General features: G+C 43.1%; 1 protein-coding gene across 2 annotated transcripts in view; it reads right to left on the bottom strand.

Annotated features, from left to right (window-relative positions):
* Positions 1-2,513: 2,513 nt before the first annotated feature.
* The window catches only part of LOC306961364 (ADP-ribosylation factor-binding protein GGA2-like), a 34,929-nt gene continuing 12,218 nt past the window's right edge, over positions 2,514-25,224 (bottom strand). The window contains exons 4-15 of one of the 2 annotated variants that reach the window (XM_079554073.1): positions 23,377-23,475; positions 21,327-21,450; positions 15,600-15,700; positions 15,461-15,541; positions 12,550-12,687; positions 10,017-10,245; positions 8,699-8,874; positions 8,524-8,612; positions 5,887-5,984; positions 5,234-5,403; positions 3,168-3,278; positions 2,514-2,650 (exon numbers count right to left, since the gene is read on the bottom strand). In XM_079554073.1, coding sequence (XP_079410199.1) covers positions 2,540-2,650; positions 3,168-3,278; positions 5,234-5,403; positions 5,887-5,984; positions 8,524-8,612; positions 8,699-8,874; positions 10,017-10,245; positions 12,550-12,687; positions 15,461-15,541; positions 15,600-15,700; positions 21,327-21,450; positions 23,377-23,475 — 1,527 coding nt within the window. In that variant the 3' untranslated portion in view covers positions 2,514-2,539. The remainder of the gene's footprint in view (positions 2,651-3,167; positions 3,279-5,233; positions 5,404-5,886; positions 5,985-8,523; positions 8,613-8,698; positions 8,875-10,016; positions 10,246-12,549; positions 12,688-15,460; positions 15,542-15,599; positions 15,701-21,326; positions 21,451-23,376; positions 23,476-25,224) is intronic. The other variant, XM_079554074.1, reaches the window with a different exon arrangement.

The raw sequence follows: 25,224 nt of genomic DNA, 5'->3' as shown, positions 1-25,224 counted from the left end.
TGCAGATGTTGTTAAATACTGTATAAAGTCCTAATGAATGATCCTGGGACTAGTTCTTCCAGAGGAACAATTTCAGTTAAACGCATTGCATGTATATTTTTGTACACATGAGGGGGCAGTAGAGCAAATGGGGCCTCATCCTACCATCATTAGCATGGTGCCTTTACTTTCCATCACCGGGGCCTCTTCAACACTTGAGATGGCTCGTCAGCAGTGCAAACCTACCAGAAACTTTAAAAGCAATTGGTGGTGTCATGGAAAGTAAAGGCACCGTGCTACAGTCGCTGGGTCTCTCAAAGGCCATATACACACTTATAAAACATTTTCTTTTCCCCCTCACCTTTAAGAACACAACGTCCAAAATAAGTCAGGAGGACATATGACTGAGGAGTAGTGAAGGGTCATGCATTGCTCAGTCTTTTTGAAAACAGTTGTATTGTTTGTTCATTATGTGCTCACAAACTGCCAGCAGAGGGCGTGCAGACGTGCAATAATAACGTTGACAAAGTAAAGTTTATTTATAGAGCACTTTTCCCAGATAAGTTACAGAGTGCTGTGTGAACAGCATAAGAATCATCATGAAATTGATAAACTGAATTTTGACTGATGGTTGGTATATTTCATAGGGACAGTGCACGTTAACGTACGTGCCACACCTCTAACTTGGCCATGGATTATTAGTATAATTAGTATAATAAAAATATGCAACCTTTTTAACATACCATATTATTCACATCAAATTTAGTAGTTTTTTAGAGCCTGTGTGACGTCATCAGTGTGAGGGGTCCATCCCCTGTGTATCTGTGAGTGAGAATGTCCCACTTTCATGGGTGTAGGTTTGCGTGGGGACATGTCCCCCACCAATATTTCAGGATGGCCAAGTTGTCCCCCCCAACTTCATGTGGAGATCTTCACATTGTGCTATCTTTCACAAAGACTTGACTCAGATGTGGCACTTTAGGCTTGGGAGAAGACGATCGGCGTCGCAACACTTTTTGATTGGTTTATTGATTGGTTTACGGAGCCTTATTACTGTCCGACGGAAACACGTGATGTTTCTCCTTTATTTTTGTCGGATGACGGTCACGTGGTGGCCCCTGGCCAATGCCCGCGAGCGGAGGGACCGCCACTGGGGGCCACCCGCGGATTTCTGGGAAATAAACATGGCGGCGCCCTTATGGAGCTTAGCCCCGCCCTACTCGCCGATTGCGTTTTATATTATAGATTATAATAATTATAAGAATAATAATGATATGTATATATATATATATATATATATATATATTTTTTTTTTTTTTGCCCACTGGAAGGAACACAAAAGAAAGAAAACATAGGTTTATTCTCTCAGTACATAGGCTCAGGTCACAGCGAAAACACGTACAAAAGAAACTAACATCAAACTTAACTTATAAACAACAATAAATATACAACTATTCATGTCATGTCTGTCATAAGGCACACAAAGGATGTGCTCAGAAGTGGACACGCGTGGTCTTCAAATACCGTCTTGGTGTTGAGGACGTTTTGCTTCGATCTTCAGAAGCTTCTTCTCACTCTCGTAGTTCCATTGTAAAAGAATTGTAGTTGTAAGTAAGAAGAGGTCTATGTAAACTCTGGCCAGTCCTGAAGGGAAGGGCCGCACAGTATTTGCGTTACCAAAGCCCTGCTCCCCTGATTCCAAACCATCGTTCCTCTGGGTACGGCTTAGTGGCTTTCAAATGGACGTGTTAAAGGTGTAAACGTTTCACATGTACAGTATGAACATGCCATTCCTCATTTGAAAGCTCTCAGAACCACTGAGCTTTAACTGGAGGTAGCACTAGGACTGATTAGGACCTGGTTGGGGAAAGGAAGTGGTTTTCGCCTTGTTATCTGGCAACCCATATCTTACTTTTTCTTTTTCAATTTATTTACGATTCGAATAAAGGTCAATCGCAATAATAAGCTAAATGCCCATCTTGGGTCGCCCGTTGCATTATGGGTAATGGAATGTCTTTTGCGTAAAGCAACGAAGAAAGCTCTGATTTGGACCGTTTTAACCACTGGAAAGTTGATGATTTGTGTTTTTATCGTTGCTGTGGAGCTTGTTACAATATTAGCTTGAAGTCTACTTTTACATGCAGGGCTGCTACCTGAACTCAGACACATTTCAATGGCGGAGTGGTTTGTTTGGGCCAAAATTAGGAGCCTGATTGACCCACACATGCACAGTCGAGATGGGCATTCGGCTTTTTTGTGTGGAGCGTTTTAGTCGACAGGAGAATTGTCTAATTTTGTCGCATTCAGTAAAAAAAATCAATCAATATCAGGAAATAAATGGCTCAGCCCTACTGCTAAACATAAACATCAGGTTCTAATTAATTCTCGTGTAGGCTCCAGCAGTCAAAGCTCAGTCACTTGAACACTCAAATGCAGCTGTACATAGAAGAGATTTTTTTTTGGTGGGGGGCATTAATTCTAGAACTCTCCATGGATGTCAGCAGATAATAATACAAGACTGAGAAGTCAGAATTGGCCAGGATGCGTTTGATTGACAGGCTCATTGACCAATCATGCGGCTCCACTCGGGGAAGGCGCTGACCTCTCCGCTCTCGTCCACCCGCTGCTCTCCGTGTGTCAGGCTCAGCTTGTACCGCAGACGCACCGCTTTCTGACAGAAGAGAGAAACACACATTCGGGCAATGAAAGGACACATTACACTGCGTTTGTGGACAGCAGTAAGTAAGGTGAAGTCTGTGGTGAGGGCATTTAGACCACTAAAGTGGTCTAAATGCAAAAAAAAGTATTTGGTGAAAATCGACGTGAGAGGACGTACAATGGAAAACAAGGAGGACATTTGAATATTGTCAAAAGACTGTGCAATAATAACTATTTATCTTCATTTTCTTTTTCTTTTTGTATGCCACATGGATTTTTTTCTCACACAGTGGCAAATATTTCCCTCAAGTAAGCGTACTGTAGAAGGGAAAAAGCTCCATGCGACAAAACTACTACTGCTTCAACTAACTACTGCACGTGAGCGCCACCCCGTGACATCAGTAGGTGGGGCCTTTGTGTAGAGAAAGCGAAAGACTCAATGAAATGGCACACGACTCCAGGTCTGATCTTGAAATGTAGTTCTCTAATCAAAAACAAAGTCAGTTTGGTGTATTCGTGTCTCTGATCACCTGTTGTGGGTTGTCCAGCAGCAGGACCTGGGAGAGGGCAGCAGGGGGCAGCAGAGGGCTGTAGGGGGGCAGCTCCGAGCCAGAGGCGGGCTGCAGCTTCACACACATGCTCTGAGGACGACAACACACAGGTTCACAGGAGGATAGAAAACCAAGAAGTGCTTTTCCTGAAGCGGTTTAAAGGGACAAAACAGGCAACTTTTTTTAACGTGCTTTATTCACACACGTTTGAGTAACCAATTTGTATTTACTTCATTTTCAAACTCCATAAACCATCACTCAAATCTTCTATTTTTCACTTAAAGCAGTACTTCCTCTTCCCCCTAGAGGCCATAAGCGCAACTGCAGGTGTAGTAGCAAGTTACGATTTTTTAACTTATTAATTGTCTTGGGGAGTAAATACTACGCTGACAGGAAAGGCGAAGGGAGAGAGGGTTACTGTGCATCCAGTTATACGATGGAAATATTTTTTTTCACTCAAACTTGGCTGCAAATACTGTTTAAAGTGACGCTAGCCCGCAGTTAGCTTTGCCCATTAGCATGCTAGCTTCTTCTTTGTGGTTCCATTAGTGTGTATTGCTTTCTCCAGACCGGTGGCAGTCAAGTTGCAAACATGGTTTTCTGTCCAGAGACACCAGGCGGAGATGAAAGACCCTCCAATCATCCCATAAACACTTGTATTACCCCCACAGGGACTACGAAACGGATTTATTAAGGTAAACACTTACTACTTAGTACTGCTTTAAAACAGACAATCCCCACAGCTGCCAACTCGGGCGCTCTAACTAAACCACATAGTGCAAACCAGTAATCCCTCGATGCAGTCCCGTTTAAGACCAGTTGAAAAACGTATAAAATTCACATTTTGCATGTTTAGATCTTAAAGCAGAACTAAGTAACTCCTCTAGTGATGCCCCTAGAGGCCATAAGTGCCACTGCAGGTGCCGTAGCATGTTGCACTTTGAGAGTAAATACTACACTGACAGAAAAGACAAAGGGAGAGAGGGATATTGTACATTGTGCCACAAGTTAATGACACAATGGAGATTTTTTTTTCCACTCAAACTTGGCTGTAAACACTGCAGCTAGCTTTGCCCATTAGCCTGTTAGCTTCTTCTTTGTGATTCCAACCCGGAGGCAGGGAAGTTGCTAGACAGAGACACCAGTGGGAGATGAAAGACCCCCCAATCATCCCATCAACACTTGTATTACCCCCAGAGGGACTAGGTAAGGATTAATTAAGGTAAACAAGTTACTTTGTTCTTCTTTATGAAGACAAACTTGTATTGTCATTATACAATTGTACAACAAACTGGAGTGGGACAAGAAAAAAAAACTATTGGCTGGAACATTTCCATCCTTTTCTTCCCTTGCCCTCCATCCCCAAAAGTTCTCAAGATTAGATTTAGATCAGGAGAACACGCAGGATGGCCCACAAGAGTGATTAGTTATTGTCCTGAAGTCCTTTGTCCTGCGGGCAGTGACTTTTTAACAGCACATTGTCCTGTTGAAAAACCCGGTGGTTCCCACACAGACGAGCATCTGCACAGAAGCCCGTATGACCTTTGCCCTGCATCACATGAACCTCCATTGTTTCGCTGAAGGTCATTATGGCGCCCCCACTCTGTGGCTCGTAGAAAACATCTGCTTGTGATGACAGTAACGTTGGAAACCATCAGGTCACATTTGATCTCATTTTATTTGTCGATTTATTTGACATGAATCGAAATACTTCATTCTCTCCTCCTTGTTGTGGAGCGGGGGGTGGGGAGTAAGGTGTGGAAGGGAAGGGAGGGAGTTCAGCTTCCTGATAGCCTGGTGTATGAAACTGTTCCTCAGTCGACTGGAGCTGGCCCGTGGAATCCGCAGTCTCCTCCCTGAAGGCACCTTGAAGAGACTGTGAGTGTTGCGCAGGGTCCCCTTTGTGGATGAGACGGGTGGAGTACATGTCCTTAATGGAGGAGAGAGGGGCTCCGCAGATCTTCTCCGCTGCTCTCACAGTGCGCTGGAGGCTCCTTCAAATAAAATCTTCGCCTTACAGGTCCCACATACGTACACTCACTCACCTTGGGTACAGCCGCCTTGAAGCAGAAGTTACTGATCCTAAGCGTGGAGGTGTTGACCGTGGATAGGACCAGCACGGCCACAGCAGGACGTCCCATCGGGGGGTCTCTGGAGAAGTGGAGGGACACCCGTACCCCACCCCGGTCCAGCAGTGGGATGGGCTCCAGCTCACCTGCACAACACCATCACACATGACAACCCTGCATCCCTTCTCATCAGGACAAAACACTCAGGTCCACCGGATGATGTCATGAGGTGGTGGTGAAGCAGTGTAAATGTCTCTTATTATTAGTCATTGAGGACATTTCAGTGCTGACCAAAAAAAGGTGTGTGGATGTTAAAGGAGGCATATTACGCTTTTCATGGCATTTTGTGATAATCATCATCTATTTCTAAAATGTTGTTAATTACCAGTACTTTAATGATACTTGCTTTTCAATACCTATACATCACATGATCACTTTTAATATATTTTTCATGTTTGTGTCACATCATTTATGAGATAAAAATCAGACTTTATGCCTAAATGCAGTTCTCACAGTACTCATGTAGCTGCGTCTCCCAAGTAATTATTCCACTCTTACTTGAAAACCATTCAAACATGCTCCCAAAGCCTGTTCAGCAGGACATATTCCAGTATACAGTAATTACGCACTGGCTCGTATGGAGTGGACGGGCACGGAGACGTTGTGCAGCTCAGACTTGTCGGCCCTGGTCTCCAGCTCCAGATAGGGCCGAGTGTGGGACTGTGACCTGGAGAGCAGAGAGCAGAGGGCAGTTTACTGGGACTTACGGCAACAGCGGGTCACCGGGTCATGTTCCGTTATACATCAGTGCTACAGCCTGTTTGGAGAGTACTTTTCACAAACCTTTCTCAGGATCCCGAAAGGGTTTTACAGATAACTACGGTAATCTTAATTTATTCACAGTTACAAAAACATTTGACATGACGTACAAGTTGCTTACATTCACATTTGCTGTTTTGGCTCTCAATATGCTTATCCAACCAGAAAGCAGAAAGACTGAGCCATACACTGGGTCTTTCCAAATGTACGGTCTTCCTAAACCTCTATTCACCTAGAACACAGATCACTATTAGTGAGAACACCAGGCCTAATCATCCTTTTATGGTCACAGTCAGGGGCGTCGGACGGGGGGGTAAAGGGTACTGAGTACCCAGGGCCCAGAGCAGGGTAGGGGCCCTCAAAAATGCTGCAAAAAGCGTTCTGTATTGTACTTTCTAAGTCTCCTCATAATTGATACTGAACAACCAGGCTAAAATACAAGGGTTGCTACACAGAATTTTGCACAAACAATAATGATTGTTATTATCTCAGGGCCCTGACACCCCTTTAAAAATGTGCCAAATGGTTCAGCCCACACACCAGTGTTCAGCACCGCGCGCTTCAACTCAACAGTGACTTCATGAGGTGGACTCTGTAATGTAATGACACAGAGCTATGAGGAAAGACAGATATTAGTCTGGCCTCGCTCGAATGTGCTTTTCTTTAACACTAGCCTGTTCTAGCGGACCTGAGAGGAAACTTTCAAAAATGACAGTTAAACATGAGGTGAGGCGAGTCCTGCCTCTGCCTGCTCTGAGGATGGTGCAGAGTCAGAGACAGAGCTCCTCTCCTCGTTTTAACCTCTAAAGTTTCTCTTTCCTCATATTTATTATAATTGAGCCATCAGGCCAATACAGTGACAAAAGCCACAGGTCGCCGATTTGATGCTAATTAGCCGCGCGCATTTGGATTCATGCATTATAAATGCGCAGCTTTGGAGACGAGTCAACATGGTTCTAGTTAAAGGTGGACGTAACTTTTTACAACAACAATTTACTGACAATACACTTAAAGGTATAGGCTTCAAATATGGTGAGACTAAATCAGACTGAAGCCCTTGAGTTTTTTGTTCAGGCCTGTGGGCCACAGAAACATCATATAGTATCATCATTTTATGTAAAATAGCATTTTAAAAGTCACACATGTGTTATTCTCAGCACAAATATCCTATGTCCCTGGTGCAGCCCTCCTATTTAATGTGGTCTGCTAACAATCATTATGCTCTACCTAAAACTAGCCATTTCGATTGGCCCAATGAAAGTAGAATATCCCATTAAAGGTTTTTCCATTTCCGTAACTGAAGCCAAATCAGATGCCATTTCAAGTCAAACATTGACTTGTAGCAAACAAACAAACAAACAAAAACAAATAAACCATGACCTCAGTACCCATTGGATGTGTTTGTATATGAATCACTTTTTTGGCAAACCCATTTTGTCACTTCGTTAAGGTATATATAATAAAGTTCTAATAGAATATAAATGAACTGTACTGTCAAACCACTAAACCACTGTTATGTGGTCAAAGAACATAGAATATGAAATGTGAATTTCATATGGGGGGTCCACCAAGATAGTTTGTACCCAGGGCCCAGAATGGGTGAATGGGTGCTACGCACCTGGTCACAGTACTTAAATTAGCACTGTGAATATTTACTTTATGGCTTCACATCAGAGAGGGGTCTCCTGATGGTCCCCAGAGTCAGGACTAAACACAGTGAGGCTAGAGCTAATATCTAAGATCTATCGCCCAGCCCTACTTCAAACACATGAAAACTGCGGAAGAATTACCCATAGATATCATATAATAAAGGCTAGATGTCATAACTGGCGGCCATCTTGTCAAAGGGAAGCTTTCTGGCGAGCTGAAGTAAGTGAGTGATCAGCATGAACACAAATCCTCTTATCTCAATGAAATCTGGACAGATTTACAAACGGTTTGGTTTCTTACAAACGTTATTAATGTGGCTCTAATTCTGAATGCTGGAACATGTTGATTATGTTCATGTTCATATGTATGCAGTGTCATACCTACATCTCTGACAAACCAAACCGTTTGAAAATTGGTATAAAATTGAGCAAGTTATGGTTATTTAAAAGTACCATAAAACACAATGTTACGTGTGAGCAAGCTCCTTGTGTCAAGATGGCCAGCAGTGTGTACGAGACATCTAGCCTTATTATATGATGTCTTTGGAATTACCCGCCTGTACGGGAACAAAACTTCTTCATGAGTCAGTAGCAGTGACAGTACATCTGCACAGCGCCACCTATTTTTCTGGAGTGTGTCAAAAATACTTTAAATCGAGTGAAACACATGGCCAGCGTTACATTTTTTTTACTTTGGAGCTTTTATCGAAATGTTGTGAAGTAAATGTTGTGAGTAAAAAGTATTACATTTATCTTTCAAATGACTAGACTAGAATGTGCAAGCGGGTGAATATTTACCAGGAGTGTGTGGGGCTGGCCTCAGACTCACTCTGGAAGGACCTCCCCTCCCAGGACTCCTCCGGACCAAAGAGCATCTCCTCATCCAGCTGCCACACAACACAAAAGACAACCAGCTGAGCTCGCTCTGTCCTCCCACTGGGTTTAGGACTTTTTACAAGCCTCTGAGCCTCACCTGGATGAGCTCCTCCAGGTAGGACATCTTCTGCGTGGGGCAGTCTGTCGGGCCACGCCCCTCTGTGTGACTTCTGGCCTGCCCCTCCTCAGGTGAGGATGCTCTGCCGCTCAGCTCGGGGTCCAGAGAGGAGAAGTCTATCAGGTGATACGAGCGCACTTCCCTGGGGCTGGACACTGCACACATCCACATGACACCGTGACTCGTCCTGTACATAATCAGTATCTGGCACTGACTTGTTTTAACTTTACTGTACTCTCAAAAGCTGAGCACACACTCGTGTAATGTGGATGGCAGAAAGACCTCAGTCGCAGTAACAGGTTTCAATGTTAAGTCCGATTTTGAACGCACAGGAGACGTGTGGGTTTACCATCTCAGAAGTGAACACACAGAAAGCAGCAGCCAACAAAAACACTGTAGCTCCTCCCTTTTCATTTTTATTTGTGAAATACAGCCACGCCAAACAAGAAGAAGAACAAAATTTCATAAGAACATGAACTTTTTCCAGATTCATTTAAACCACTGAGTGCAAACAATCACTCTATTAGCTGCTTCTCTCTACTGTCTCCTCCGTCCCAGAGCTGATGTCCACCTCCTTTTCTCTTTTAATCCACTGGAAATATGTCCCGCTTTTTTGTGTCACCGACTTAATTTTGATTTGAGAGAACTATAAACAAGTAAAGGACTCGAACTTGCAGCACTGTTTGTGCCGACGGTGATCACATGACAGTGTTGCCTAAATGGGACACTGACATGTTTCCATGCTCACAAACACATCTTTGTTGATCTGGGGTCAGGTTATCCCCTCCAAAGAGAGAAATGAAGCTGGAGAGAGGACAAACACACACATCAGCATCAGCTCTAACAGACTGGTGTATTGCAGCCGCTCTCGCGATTCTAACTCGTTATGTGAACCCCCAATTGTTCTATAATTGCAATAAATCCAGTCCATTCTTCACAAAATTAAAGACTGAAAAAAATGGCATAGTGCGTGCTCAGCTAAAGAGAGGGGCAATACGCAAAAACGACTTATAAGAGCTTTTTACCACAGCACAAAGTTCTCTCATCAAAATCAGAATAGGAGCGGTATTTCGAGCCACTAGCGTCTCTTTGAGTAATCTTTGAATCTTCCCCAGAGGCTATTCTTCCTCCTCCTGAGATCCTACCATCCAGGATATGCTTCCCCTCACAGAGTAAAGTGCGACTAATTGCGTAATAATTTTAAATAGCACTAATTTCCTGTAATTCAGAAATCAAAATGAATGTATAAGTCCCAGTGCTACTTTCTGAATATATTTTTCATGAAGAGTGAACTGACCTGGGCTCTTGTCTGCAGTCCCCTCATGCCCCGCTGTGGTGCTCTCCAGTCTGCTCACGTGTGTCTGCTCCCCCGCCGAGTCACTAACCCCTGCTCTGTAGGCGTTAATGGCCAAGGTTAGCACGTCGTTAGCTTGCAGGATGCGAGACAGGGCCACGTCATCCTCCACCGTCTCACTGGCCAATCGGAACAGAGTAGGGCGGAGCCGGTCGCAGCGCTCAAACAAACCCTGCACAGACAGACCACGGTCAAAAACAACCACAAGGCTGTTTGAGTTTGTTTGGCTCGAGCAGTGAACTAGTAAGGCCAGTCCACACTGATATGTATAAAACATACAGAGGACTTGCCAGGTGATGTAAATGTACCAAATCATGACTGAGGTATTGAAATAAAATAAAAAATCTCTACCTCATCGGCAACAGATAGATACTGTACCGTTTTGTGTGTAACATCCTCACCACAAGTTCAAGTTAGTAGAGTCCAATCTAACGGCTGCTCTCTGGCCTCTAAACAAGAGTGTGTGGGTCATTATGATGACCATGACGATGATCAGTTAATAACAGCTCTTTGGTGACTTATCAAACATGACGAGACGTTAAATTTGAGAAAGAGATTCGCCGGCCTCAGATGTTTGCAACCGGGGCTTGAGCTACACGTGACACAGAGCGATGTCGTCTGAGGCACATTGGGCTCACATGCAGCAGGCATGTAGTTGAACTAATTGTCAATAAAAGTGTATTTATCTGTCCCCCACTCGCACTCTCAAACACACTCTCATTTGCAGTTTTTGTGATTCACATTTTACAAGATGTTTTTCTACATCTTTGCCATGTTTTTGTGGAGTTCAGCAGAGTTTTTGCTAGTTATCAACAAAAGATCTGTTTTAAAAGCTGAAGAGCTCCAGAGATTTCATCATCTGAAGCGCTGACAAGTCACCGAGGAGCCCCGCACCTGCACAGTGGAGGTGACACAAGAGGCGCTACAGGAAACAAAAAAGGGACAAATGAGGAGGTATCCGGGCAAGGCTTGCAGATCGACTGCACAAGCGTGTTACCCCTGTTAGCTTGTCCATCGAATCATTGCATCAAGCATAGCATGGATCGCATTACATCGATATGCATCGTGATAATTGGCCTAAATCAAATCGTATCGAGATGCATTGTGATCATGGTGATAATTCGAATCGCATCGGATCTCTGGTGTCACCAGGTGTATCTTAAAGCAGGTGTAGCGAAATATGAATCGTGTCGGACAGAGACCAAAAATTCCCATCCCTAGTGGAGATGTTCCTCACTTTCATCTCCTCACTGGACTGAGTTTGTGGAGATGTTCCTCACCTTCATCTTCTCACTGGACTGAGTTTGTGGAGATGTTCCTCACCTTCATCTTCTCACTGGACTGAGTGTGTGGAGGTGGTTCTCACCTTCATCTCCTCTCTGGACTGAGTTTGTGGAGATGTTCCTCACCTTCATCTCCTCACTGGACTGAGTTTGTGGAGGTGGTCCTCACCTTCATCTCCTCACTGGACTGAGTGTGTGGAGATGTTCCTCACCTTCATCTCCTCACTGGGCTGTGTGTGTAGAGATGCTCCTCACCATCATCTCCTCACTGGGCTGTGTTGAGATGTTCCTTGCCTTCATCTCCTCACTGGGCTGAGTGTGTGGAGGTGTTCCTCACAATCATCTCCTCACTGGACTGAGTGTGTGGAGATGATCCTCACTTTCATCTCCTCACTGGACTGTGTGTGGAGATGTTCCTCACCTTCATCTCCTCACTGGGCTGAGTGTGTGGAGATGATCCTCACTTTCATCTCCTCACTGGGCTGAGTGTGTGGAGATGTTCCTCACCTTCATCTCCTCACTGGACTGTGTGTGGAGATGTTCCTCACCTTCATCTCCTCACTGGGCTGAGTGTGTGGAGATGATCCTCACTTTCATCTCCTCACTGGACTGAGTGTGTGGAGATGTTCCTCACCTTCATCTTCTCACTGGACTGAGTGTGTGGAGGTGGTTCTCACCTTCATCTCCTCTCTGGACTGAGTTTGTGGAGATGTTCCTCACCTTCATCTCCTCACTGGACTGAGTTTGTGGAGGTGGTCCTCACCTTCATCTCCTCACTGGACTGAGTGTGTGGAGATGTTCCTCACCTTCATCTCCTCACTGGGCTGTGTGTGTAGAGATGCTCCTCACCATCATCTCCTCACTGGGCTGTGTTGTGATGTTCCTTGCCTTCATCTCCTCACTGGGCTAAGTGTGTGGAGGTGGTCCTCACCTTCATCTCCTCACTGGACTGAGTTTGTGGAGGTGGTCCTCACCTTCATCTCGTCACTAAGCTGTGTGTGTGTGGAGATGTTCCTCACATTCATCTCCTCACTGGACTGAGTGTGTGGAGATGATCCTCACTTTCATCTCCTCACTGGGCTGTGTGTGTGGAGATGTTCCTCACCTTCATCTCCTCACTGGACTGAGTGTGTGGAGATGATCCTCACTTTCATCTCCTCACTGAGCTGTGTGTGTGTGGAGATGTTCCTCACCTTCATCTCCTCACTGGGCTGCTGGTTGCTCCTGCTCTCTGCTTGTCTCTGCAGCAGTTCCTGGAGTTGTGAGCTGCTGCTGTGGACGTCCTTCAGCGTGTCCTCTCGCCTCTGCACCCGGGCTGCTCGCTCCTGCTCCTGTGCACAAACATGGAGACGTCGGGAAGTAGGATTATTGTGAATGGAAGCTTCTTTCCACCAGAAAATGAGCACAAAAGTGAGTGTATACGGTTAAAGATAAACTAAACACCAGTGCCCAGCCTTACTCCGCCCACAAGAAAAATGTGAAAATTCTATCGGAAAGGGTTGCTCGGCGGAGCAGGCGAGGAGCAGGGGGGCTGTGAGTCTGGGCTGTGATTGACATCGGCAGGGCTGCCAACTTTTCACCAAACCTTGGAGTGAGACTTTGGTCGGTCCCGAGCTGGGGGGCCATTTTCATGGCGATAGTGTCTCGTAATCGTATTAAATTCTAAGCCTAAAACAAGTACACGTTTTACATGACTGAGCACATCAGGAGCTGCATAATGGATCAGAGGGGGTTTGGCACCACCCACATGACCATCAGAACCTATTGAAAGTGTGGGAGGGCACTCTGAAGGGGGGGTTTGAGGGTCCTCCCCCAAGAATCTTTTTATAATTCAGATATGATTTCCTGCAATCTGGTGCATTTTCGATCATAAAAAATCAATTTAGCTGGTCTATTTACTGGTGTTTCTTTTCAAATTGGGGCCTCTCAGCAAATGCCCAGAGGCCCCTTCATCGTTACAGCTCTGCCAAAAGGTACAATGACACAATGTCTCTGTTTCTCTGCATCAGTCATTCCAATTATTACCAACAAAAACAAGTAGCACAAGCTTTAGAAAATATGAAAATTTGATCCCTGTATTTTGCAGTATGTTAGAGCATGTTTGATGATTAAACTTTGAATATGATTATTCAATGTAGCCTAATAATTACTTTTTCTCCCTCGTGCAAAAGGGAAAAAAAAAGTGAGCTTGCTTGAACTAGCTTCAACGTGATCTCCGCTGTAAGCGTTGTTTATTACTTAATTAGGACTTTTATTTCTCAAACTCGTTGCTTTATGCGTGCTCACTTTGAGCTCCTCATGGGGCAGCAGCAGCAGCGGCGGAGATGACCGGGGCGGAGGAGGAGGCAGTTGGCGGTGATGTCGCTTCAGAGGCGAGTGAGCTGAGTGAACAGGTGGAAGATGTTTGTATCGGGGCTCCTGGAGCCGCCTCGTCACTCACGGAACCCACGCGCCTTTTTCTCTCTCATGACCCTGGAGAGCTGGCGCTGGGAGTGTTCGGGCACTCTCTCTCGCTGTTTCCCCGGAGCCGCGCTCTAAAACCCTTTCCCCGCAGAAAATAAGCACAACTTAAGTGACGCCCCTCCTCCGAAAAGGAATAAAATAGTAATAGGCTACAAAAAATGAGCTGTTCGTTCACGACGACAAATCACTAGAGCCGGCGACAGACACAGACACACACGCACACACACGCACACGCACGCACACGCACGCACGCACACGCACACACGCCAGAGGAGCCGTACCGGCACACAGACAAAATAAAGCGTCTGCAGCCACTCACTGCAAAAAGTCAGGGATATTTTTTGGTTGAGCGTGTGATATGAGGAGTGTGGCGTGAGAGCGTGTGATATGAGGAGTGTGGCGTGAGAGCGTGTGATATGAGGAGTGTGGCGTGAGAGCGTGTGATATGAGGAGTGTGGCGTGAGAGCGTGTGATATGAGGAGTGTGGCGTGAGAGCGTGTGATATGAGGAGTGTGGCGTGAGAGCGTGTGAAGGCACTCAAATGCGTGTGTCTCACGGTGAAAGCGTGAGAGTTGGCAGCCCTGACACGGAGTCTGGCTTGTTGATTTTGTGGTTTGTTCCTGACATTTTATTTACAATGGGTCGTAGCAGAGCGGTTTTCTCCCGGAGCAAACAAGCTATTCGCAGTTAGCCGTTAACAGCAAGCTCCAGCGATAGCAAGCAGCCTATTCACCTTATTCCGGAACAACGTGTGTGCGCCGCCATGAATTGTGCCCGCCCCTTTTCTCCTATCAGTTAACATGGGGCTGGAGAAGTCCACATAAAATCAGTTACTACATGAAAACAAAGCCGTTCGGCCGTGCTGAGAAACGGTGCAGTGTTGACTTGTTGGTGCAAATGAACATTGGCCATTTTACACAAATCAATCAATGTAGAGAGCACTATAATAAACATAATTACGCAGTTTATAAGCTAAAAAAGTGTTTTTTTCTAAATCTAACTAAATCTAAGACACCTTTGCTTTTAAAAGCTTTTGGAACTAGCTGAATCTCCTGGAGCGGTGCATACAGTTATCTATTTCACACTAAATTCAACTTCATTTACCTTTAAATGCATTTGCATCAAGTCGTTAGTGACAATAGCCTTTGCAACTGAATAAATTCTTTAAAAAAGTTTTCAGATATAAGATATAAGAGAATATAAGTGTGTATAACCCTGTTGCGGTGAGAGATTTGAAAGTACTTTAGTTTCACAATGTCTTTTTCATTATTATTAATTACGATTATAAACGTTCTTATGCACCTCTCTAGGCAGACTCACAGCTCTTGTGAACCACTGTTATACAGCATTCCCCATGTAGCAATGAAGGTTTTCCTTGGTTTTATGTCATTATATTTTGAATATGAAGAGAGCATCCATGTTTTTTTGCAGCTTATGCAGCCCAAACAAATGTATCTGTATTGTTATCAATATTCTAGCTGTCACTGTTTAATTATTGTGTAAATTCATAATTTTCTAGGTCCATTTTTTTGCCCGTCAGCGCACAATGTTGTCAAGAAGCAACAAATAATACCTTAAAATGATCCTCCTGTGCAGAAGAGGGTAAGACATTTCCATTGTATTCCTTAACCCTGTACTCACTGCCTGCATGGCGCTCTTGATGAGGTGGTTGGCCGTGTGGAGGTCCTCAGGGCGCCCACTCTTTAGTAGTCTGTCCAGCAGCTAGTATAAAAACATTAGTACGTTAGAGTAATCTTCAAATTAAGCCGGGAGCTCTTACCTTGGCTGTGTCGTCCTGGTGGAATATGGAGGCGGGGCTCCTCTGTGGGGCGCAGCGCACCATCAGAGTGCTCGACAGTTTGGGATCTTTCTTCACGATATCTGAACAACAGCAGGACACTTTAAGATACATACAATAAAAGGAACAAATGGACTCAACTTACATAGCGCTTTTCTACCTTTATCAGGCCCAAAGTACTTTACAATAAGGAACCAGTCACCCATTCACTCTCTCGTTCATACACCAATGTACACAGACACTTCAGGCAAATAGGGTGAAGTGTCTTGCCCAAGGACACAACGAAAGTGTGCATTTGTGCTGAGATTCGAACCCACGATCTTCCAATCATGAGACGACCCGCTCTACCACCTGCGCCACCGTCGTCTATATGTCTATAAATAATATCTTTCCACATCTAATAATGAGATTAGATTTTATATTTAGTTCATTACAGATTTGTCCGGCTCAGTGGCTCAGACCTTAGCCTCATAGCAAAGGAAGGTTCCAGGTTTGATTCCCAGGTCATGTGACCCTTGAAGTGTGGAGTGCATGGTCTCCCACTGTCTGACTGGGTCCCAAAACGTGTAGTTCCAGTTTAGTGATTCTAACCGTGAGTCAAGCTCAAATGGGTCCTTAGGCTGGTGCTGTTCTCAAATGGTTTACATCCTACCTCACAGACAGGGGTTGTCCGGAGTCCGCACAATAAAGTAAAGATATTACTGCATACATTTCGAGCTACTCCTGGTATTATTACAATATAGTTCCCCCTTTTATCCGCTTAGAAAATCCACATTGTTTAATTTTGTGTAATTATACTTTTGTAGAGTAACACTTGTATGTAACCATATTTAAATAGGGAAAACGTGGAAGAGCTTGGTAGCTTCTATCTTGACCTGTTTTGGAGCTATAGAGGAGAGAGGGAGAGGCTAAATGCTAACGCCGTCTGTGCTGTGTTTACGTGACTGAGGGCACGCATGAAGACCAGACAGGTACAAATGAACTTGTCTAAGCTAAGTTAAGAATATATCTCAGTATGTAAAAACGGTGGCCTATTCCTTTAACAGAGGTACAATTTGCACACTAAACATTATGGAAATCTTTTGTCCATTTGTCCCACCATGAGAAATAAAGCTTGTAGCCTCAGCGTGAAAGTCAATCTCTTCAACCACCTTCAGTCAGTCTTCGACCTTTGGTGGATTAATATGAAGCCATTTCCTTGTGATTGCCTTTTTTGCTGTGACAATTAAATTTTTTATAAAATATTTATCCTTGGTTGTCAATTGGAATCTCTCCAAAGTATAACACTAACATTGCTTGAGGAATCGTAAAACACACAATTTCTTCTATTTTATGGCTAACTTCAGTCCAAAAAGGTCTTAATTTTGTGCAAGTCCAAAAAATGTGATGGGCTTCTTCCTCTCCACAGCGCCTCCAGCATGATGAACTGCGTGAGTTAATACCCATTTGTTGTTTAGGGGTCACAAAGAAACGTATCATGTTTTTCAAGCAAAATGCTGAAGTCGACGAAGAATAAACTGTCTCACAAATATTATCTCATAATTATCCCACTGTCGAGAACCTTCCACTGTTAATAATTTAACTCGAGGTTTTTGTCCTTTCTAAATAAATCGGGAAATATGTTTAATATGTCGTGAAACTTAGACGTTGAGACTAAGTGACATAAACAAATATAACAATCTGGGCAACACGGACATTTTTATGACTTCAATTCTTGAGTGAAAATTAAGTCCAATTAAGTCCAATTAAGTGATTTTAAGAGAACTGGAGATAACACTTCAAATGTCATTTTTAAATTTTTCCAAAGTTGTTTCTGATTCTTTTATGTCAATTTGTTTAGTTAAGAGTTCATTCTGTTGTGTCCCTATTGATGAATTAAGAATTTCTTGTTTTCTGCATTAGTTTGTTCAGGCTGTGTATATAGTGTCTCATAGTAAGTCGGAAACACATTATCAATTCCATCCAAATCTTTTTCAAGTGACCCAGTTTGTGGATTCATTACTGAACAGACTGAATGTTGATTTTGTTGATTTTCAGAGCAAGTAATTTTGTAGCTTTTGGCCCAGTTTAATAATATGACTGTTTTAAAGGAATAGGCCACCGTTTTTACATACTGAAATATGTTCTTACCTCACTTTAGACGTGTTAATATATCCCCGTCTGGTCTTTGTCCGTGCGCTCTGTCACGCAAACGGAGCACATACGCAGCCTCTCCCACATGTCACATAGCTCCAAAAAAGCTCACGATAGAAGCTACCAAGCTCTTCCACGTGTTCCCTATTTAAATAAAGTTACCTGAAGTGTTTTCATGCGAAGTATATTTACACAGAAATGTAACATGTCGATTTTATAAGCAAATAAAAAGGGGGACTATATTGTGAGGCGTAATGATACGAGGAGTAAAACGTCCGCGCAGTAACTCCTAAAGGTTATTGACGGAAGTGAGCGGGGGAAGTCTTTAGGAGTTACTACGCGGACGCTGTGCTCCTCGTATCATTACGCCTCACAATATAGTCCCCCTTTTTATTTGCTTATAAAATCGACATGTTACATTTCTGTGTAAATATACTTCGCATGAAAACACTTCACGTAACTTTATTTAAATAGGGAACACGTGGAAGAGCTTGGTAGCTTCTATCGTGAGCTTTTTCGGAGCTATGTGACGTGTGGGAGAGGCTGCGTATGTGCTCCGTTTGCCTGGCAGAGCGCACGGACAAAGACCAGACGGGGATATATTAACACGTCTAAAGTGAGGTAAGAACATATTTTAGTATGTAAAAACGGTGGCCTATTCCTTTAAGAACTTGTATTTTTTATCTTCTTATTTATGTACATTTGAAATTTGAATCCTTATTTTCTTAATTCTTAATTAATTCTGTGCCTGTCATTTAACAACAACAACAACAAAAAAAATCAATTCTTGAGTATACTGTATGTGGGGGAGAAAAGTATGTATTATCTCTCTCAGTCGGATGTACCTCTCGCCAAACGTCAAGCAAGCCCAAGTCATTCAAACCCTCTGTGGCGTGATTATCCTTTTATTGTTCGATGTATCATTCTTTTTTTTTTTCTTTCTCTTTTTAAACAGTAGACAAGTCCACTGAGGTGTAATAACCATAAATTCTATACAACAACAAAAGAAGGCACAAGTTAGAAGTGCTACCTTAAATTCTATTTACATGTGTATGCGTGTGTGCGTGTGTGTGTGTGTGTGTGTGTGTGTGTGTGTGTGTGTGTGTGTGTGTGTGTGTGTGTGTGTGTGTGTGTGTGCGTGTGTGCGTGCGCGTGTGTGCATGTGTGTGCGTGCCTGTATGAAATGCTAAGTGCGACTTGGATATGTTTATAGGGGAAACACAAGAGAAGGAGAGTTTTGGCAGTATAGAAAGGAGCAGAAAAATACTACTAATAATAATAATAATAGTAATAGTCATACAACTAAAATATATAATAGTAAAATCAATCAAATAGAAGACATTTCTCTTCAGTTATACAATGCTTATAATTTTATTTAATTTATTTATTAATCATTTTTACTTATATAAGTTCAATACCCTTTTTGAAGTGGATGTAAAACCAGGGGCTTAAACTCTGCTGCTGCCCGACCCTGGGGAGGCAGCTCGCAGAGCAAGGACTACTCCATCACCTCAGAGCAACCCACTGACCAGATGAGGAGAGGGTCTGCTCACTTGATCGAGAAGTGTTTTTACCTGGCTAACATCCACTTCTACATTAGTCGTTAATTCTCTTTTTTTTTTTTTTTTTTTTTTTTTTTCATTCTTTAATTTTGAGGTGGGGTAAGACCATGGTGCTTAAATTCTAAAGAGCAGCAACCGCTCCATCACTTTAGAGCAGGGGTGGGCAATTCATTTTCATAAGGGGCCACATGAGGAGCCTGAATTGAGTCGGAGGGCCGCACCAACAATAACTCAAACTTATATCGGGATATAAGTATAATATATCGGGAGTGTATCGCTGGGGTCCATGAACAAAAGCTCCAAAATAAAAAAAAATGTTTTGATTGGGAAAATACATTGAGGAATTTTTTTCAATATCTATAAATTATTTCAATATCTATAGATTATATCTATATAATCTATAATGATGAGCCTGGCAGGACTGTAGCCTCATAACAACGGCTTACACTTTACAAGCCTGTGTCACAAGTCTCTGCTACATTGTAGTCAATATTCATTCACTCCGCACTCCGTGGTAGTAAGCTACTATTGTAGCCACAGCTGCCCAGGGGCAGACTGTCCATTTCCCACTTGCAAGTCACACAATGTGTTGTTTATATCTTTATATCTTATTATGCCAGTGCCCTTTGCTGGACACCTGTGGAATTCTTTACTTTTATTCTTATTTAATCTGCCCCCTAGTGGCTGGAGTGAGCACTCTGGTAATAAAAATAAAAAATCACAACTCCGCACAGGAATGAGCTAGAGACTTACTTTTTTTTTTGACATGCTTATGAATTTATGCCCTACAAGTTATGGGCCGGACTGAATCATCTCGCGGGCCGGATGTGGCCCGCGGGCCGTACTTTGCCCAGGTCTGCTTTAGAGCAACCCTCTGACCTGATGAGGAGAGAGTCTGCTCACTTGATCAAGCAGTATTTTTGGTGTATCCACCCTATATATATATATATATATATATATATATATACATATATATATTCCCCCCCAAAAAAATACATTATAAGCACTGCATAACCTTGGGGACATATAATTCATGAAAATTAAAAATAAAGGGGAGCAGAAAGGGAGAGAGAGATTGTTCGATGTATCATTCTTATGAATGACTGTATTAAAATTACCTGCACATATTAATACTTCCTGTGTTTCAGAGGACATTATTTCTAGATTTTTTTTTTTTCAAACAATGTGAGCTATAATCTGGAGGAAGGTAGACAGAAAGAGGGGATGCAAGTTTACACTATATTTTTACATTGTACCAGGACATATCTGCTTTCACTGTCCTTTACTTACTTGCATTAAAAATGCAAAGAGTTGTGTGTTAACACTGCCACTCCTCTTTTATGACCGGTTTTAAACGAGCTTTGAAAAATATTATTAAAACCAAATTTCTTTAACTTTTCATGCTCAGTTTGAGAAAGACATTACTCTACTCCTTTTGACAAGATTATTGAGATATGGATATATTGGGTATAGTATATAAAATATGCATATATTTCGTATCGTCAGATTGTTGAACCGCGGTGCACCATGGCACGGTGCATTGTTACTTGTATCTTACATATATTTAAATAAAAGATCTATTTTTGTGGTGTGCTGTTTAGGACATTCAAGGTTTTACTATGATTTTCAGTTTTGGAGGTGATATTTACCATATAACACCTTTCACTACCGAGAAGTTATTTGAGCCACTACTTTCAACCTGTACTCGAGTGAAATTATCTTAAAGCAACATTAATCTGTCATGAGTAATTATTTTGTGTTCTCTACCCACCTCAGGAAAAGGAGACATGATATGGGGCTTAGGCGAAGGAATCCCTGGACAGTTTTGCACCTGCAGCGTCTCCCTATACGTATATAAGCTAAACTTACCACCACCAAGTATGGAGTGAATGAATAATGCAATGTAAAGCGTCTTTGAGTGTCCAGAAAAGCGCTATATAAAACCAATGCATTATTATTTTTATTATTATTATTATTGCATTATTAAACTAGGTTCTCAGTGTGAGGTCCTGACCCTGTTTCTTCAGCATGTCGTAGGCCTCCTGGATCTTGGGTTGGTCTCGGAGCCACAGCGTCCATCCGTACAGCACCTCCACCACTCGCTCCTTCACCTTCTGGGGAGACCAAGCGCCAAAGTACTGCACACACAAGGCAGGACTGTAAGGTTAAGGTTGCCCCTCTCCAATTGTGCCTCATCAGATTGTGTGACCTGTGGCGTCTCCTATATTAGAGTGATCTATTTCGTCCAGCAGCAGCTTTGCTTCTGAAATGTTGCTTGTTGCGTGCACATTGTTGCAGAAGGGAGCGTCTGTCAGCCTGCCCCAAAGGAAAGCCATGCAACAGTTGGTTAGAATGACAGCAGGCGTTGCACAGGACCAGACCTGCTGAGGATGACAACACGTGGTTAACCAGTCCTTAAGAGGCAGGAGAAGTTGGAGGTTAGCGGTCACAACAGCAGGACAGCAGCTTGCTTACTGTGGGGCTGGATGGAAGAAAATAGGTTTAGGTCTGCATAACTTAGCCACGCTGTAACAGTGATACAGGTGTTATTCCCAAATCTAAATCCTCTCTCCAGAATAATGCTGCACTAGAGGGTCGATACAGCAGTATTACGTTTTATTTAAGCCCAGTTTACAGCACCAGATCATCTCAGCGACAGTTCCTCATTGACTATAAGGGAAGCTGAACCCTTGCAAAAATGTAACCCAAAAAATAATTTAATTCAATTCATATGAATTGAAATTTTTGTTTCTCTCAAAAGGTGTGGGACAGGGGGTGGTGGGTGATGGGTGGAAGCACAGGGAAGGGAGGGAGTTCAGCTGCCCTCCCTTCTAGTCAGCTTTCAGTTGACATTAAAAGCAACATCTAGTAACAACTGTAGATTAATTATTGGTTGTAGCAAATAAATGTACAATTTCCTAATTTTCCCCAATGTACTTGTATTGTAGACAAGGCAAGGCAAGTTTATTTGTAGAGCACAATTCATACAAAAGGCAATTCAAAGTGCTTCACTTTGGGGGCCCCCACTGTAGAGGCTCTGAGGCCCCGTACCCCACTTTGGGAACCACTGCATTAGAGTGTGTTAAATTGTGAGTCAGGTGTTTCAGTGTGGTCTTCCCTGCCGTCTCCAAATCCCACAGAGCAGCTGAAGCTCGATGGGAAATCCCTTTTCAACTGTGGCCAACTGTGCTAGCTATGAAGCTTGACTTCAAAGCAAAGGACAGTGTTGTAGCCCATCAGCTGAATGCTGATTGGCTGCCTCCGCAAAAAAAGGTAAAATAAGCTCCTCCTCCTGATGCTCCTGCTCTATGTCTGAGACAATGGCCGCTGGCTGCTCTGCTTTTTGGCCACAACACTAGGGGCCGCCATTGCTGTAGTACCTCCTTATCACCTCTAGTCCCCCATGAAAAGCATTGGACTTTAGACAGTTTAACTTTGGTCCCAATTTTTTTGGAACTATCTAGAGCTAGATATTCCTGCTGAGATAACGCTGGGTTAGTTACAATTAAGGGGACCAGGCTGGTTTTCGTAAGAAAATGTTTTGAAATCTCATACTTAATGAGGGTCGGACTGTTAGCATTGGAGCTGCACGAGCTACACGTCACGCAAGGGCCGAGACTACAGTGAAGATCCCACCCTTATGCCCTTTTTAGGAACATGCTTCGTCAGAGCTGGGGAGGGGGAGTGTGTAAATCCGCCATGATTTCCCCCACGAACATGGTCATTATGGTAAATGGGGAGGAGTGAGCAGAAGCTGTCCATTATATATACAGTCTATGGTCTGAGAAAACAGTATTAGCATTAGCATTAGCTGCTGTCACTGTGAAGCCACAGGAGGAAACTGAAGCTGTTAAGACCAACATGACAGCAATGGACTTTATTTTAAGATCCATAAAATTATTATTGATTACAACAGAGCTGGAATTGGGTCTAAAAAACAAAGTTTGGTTAAGTTGTGTGAAATCACCTATTCATGACCGGAGCTACAGTATAATATGATAAAAGTCGATTATCAAAACGACTCTGACCCACAGTCAATGTTGCGTGTGTTCAGTCTGTTGTACCTTTGGAGACAGCACTTTGATGAGTTCATTGAGGAACCTGAACTTGGCCACCTCACTGTGGAACTTCTTCCCGCATTCGTTCATGCACGCTTCGAGGACCTACAGAAAACACAGCAGGTTAAGGTCTAAGAATTCCATGTACTTCAGTACAGTACTACAGTAAAGGTCTAAACTACAGGGTTAGCAGCTTTTGCACATAAAACCAGTTTGCTAAGTATATTGTTTTCTATTTTCTATTTTAGTAGGGCAGCACAATATATAGAAGTCACCCTTAGGAAGGTCATGAGAGGGGAGGAAGGAGGAAGCCGGTCTTCTGGGCAGTGATTAAAAGCCCAGCAGGACGCCAGACGGCAGAAGCTAGTCTGTGTATTCTTACTACAACAGCTTGCTTTCGTCTGGTAACCAGCTAACTAACTAAGCTTGTCACAACAACGCTCAGTGGGAGCACTTTGAGATCTTGCCACTTCAGACTAAGCACATATAAGTGGGAAGTAGTAGAGTGGAGAAACACCCACGGCCAATGGCAATGTTATGTCAAGGGAGAAGGGTTGTGAACATGTGCTTTTGTTCGGGTCACGTTAAAGAATTACGGCTGAGCGAGTGCCGACCCACAGCCGGACCGGCTGTAGGCAACATTTCTTTCTCATGGGACACGGACATTATTTAATTCACAATGGGATATTTAAACTTTTTAGTTTGACCTGTGAGAGCCAATAACGAGAAAGTCGTCGATAAACCGCTGAACTACAACTACTAAAGGCAGCTGCACATGATTCTTTTGGGACTCTGGGGTGGATTTAACACTGTGCATTGTTTCTTCAGCCTCAACAGGTGAACTGTGGATACAAGCTGTGCAGGTGAAGAACCACATTCAGCAATGGGGGTACGTGTCAGTTGTTATAAAAGTTGCTGACAAAATATTTTAGTTTTGTAATATTACACAAAACAAAGTTGAAAAGCAGTTAATAGCTCTTTTCTATGAGAAACTAAGACGTGACCAAACATGCATTGATCATTTTAGCTCAGCTCTAATAGTTCCCCTGCTGGGAGCTTTAAGAACCACGGTCATAAAAACTAAAACACAAAAATGTGGAAAAGTCTTGTTTAGTGATGATTTTCTTTGTGTTGGTCCTGATTTAGTGTATTTTAAGTTCTGTTTTGATCAAGCAGTATGAAAAGAAAAACAATGTGCTCCACATGTTTCCTCTGTGCATAAAGGTTAGAGAAAAGAACAAGAGGGGCTGAGCGGCACATGACCAGAGTCTGATTGGACACGCTCCATCTCAGTCAATAATGGCAGAGGCTCCTCCTGAAGCAGCGTGTCTGTGGAGCCGTGTGACAGGAGTTAGCCACACACGTGATCAGCCGTTTGACACTGGGGCAGCAGGGTTTATCACAAGCGAATAGGTCTCATTTCACACATTTTTAGTGTGAAACAGCATCATTCTTGATGCTGTTTCACACTTCTTCCAGTGGCATACAAAAACAATTAATTGATTACATATTGGTTTTAAATGTTCGTCGCTGCCCTATAGTTGTATATTTGAGGTTGTGGACAAAACCGCTAGGGAACCCCAGGGTTAGAGCTATATCTATCTATATTTGGATATACAGTGCCTCTCGTAAGTATTCATACACCTTGAACCTTTGCACATTTTGTCATGTTTACAACCCTAAACATAAAGATTTTATTTTGATTTTTTTACTGAACGTTCAAACACAAGTAACAGACAACTGTGAAGTGAAAGCAAAATGATACATGATTCCGTTATTTTTCAAAAAATAGAAAAGTGAAAAGTGGGGCGTGCATAAGTATTCATACAGCATTTTCTGAGTGCATTAAATTGC

The sequence above is a fragment of the Gobius niger genome, assembly GCF_951799975.1.
Source record: "Gobius niger genome assembly, chromosome: 3".
Lineage (NCBI taxonomy): Eukaryota > Metazoa > Chordata > Actinopteri > Gobiiformes > Gobiidae > Gobius > Gobius niger.
This window is presented reverse-complemented; position numbering and strand designations above follow the sequence as displayed.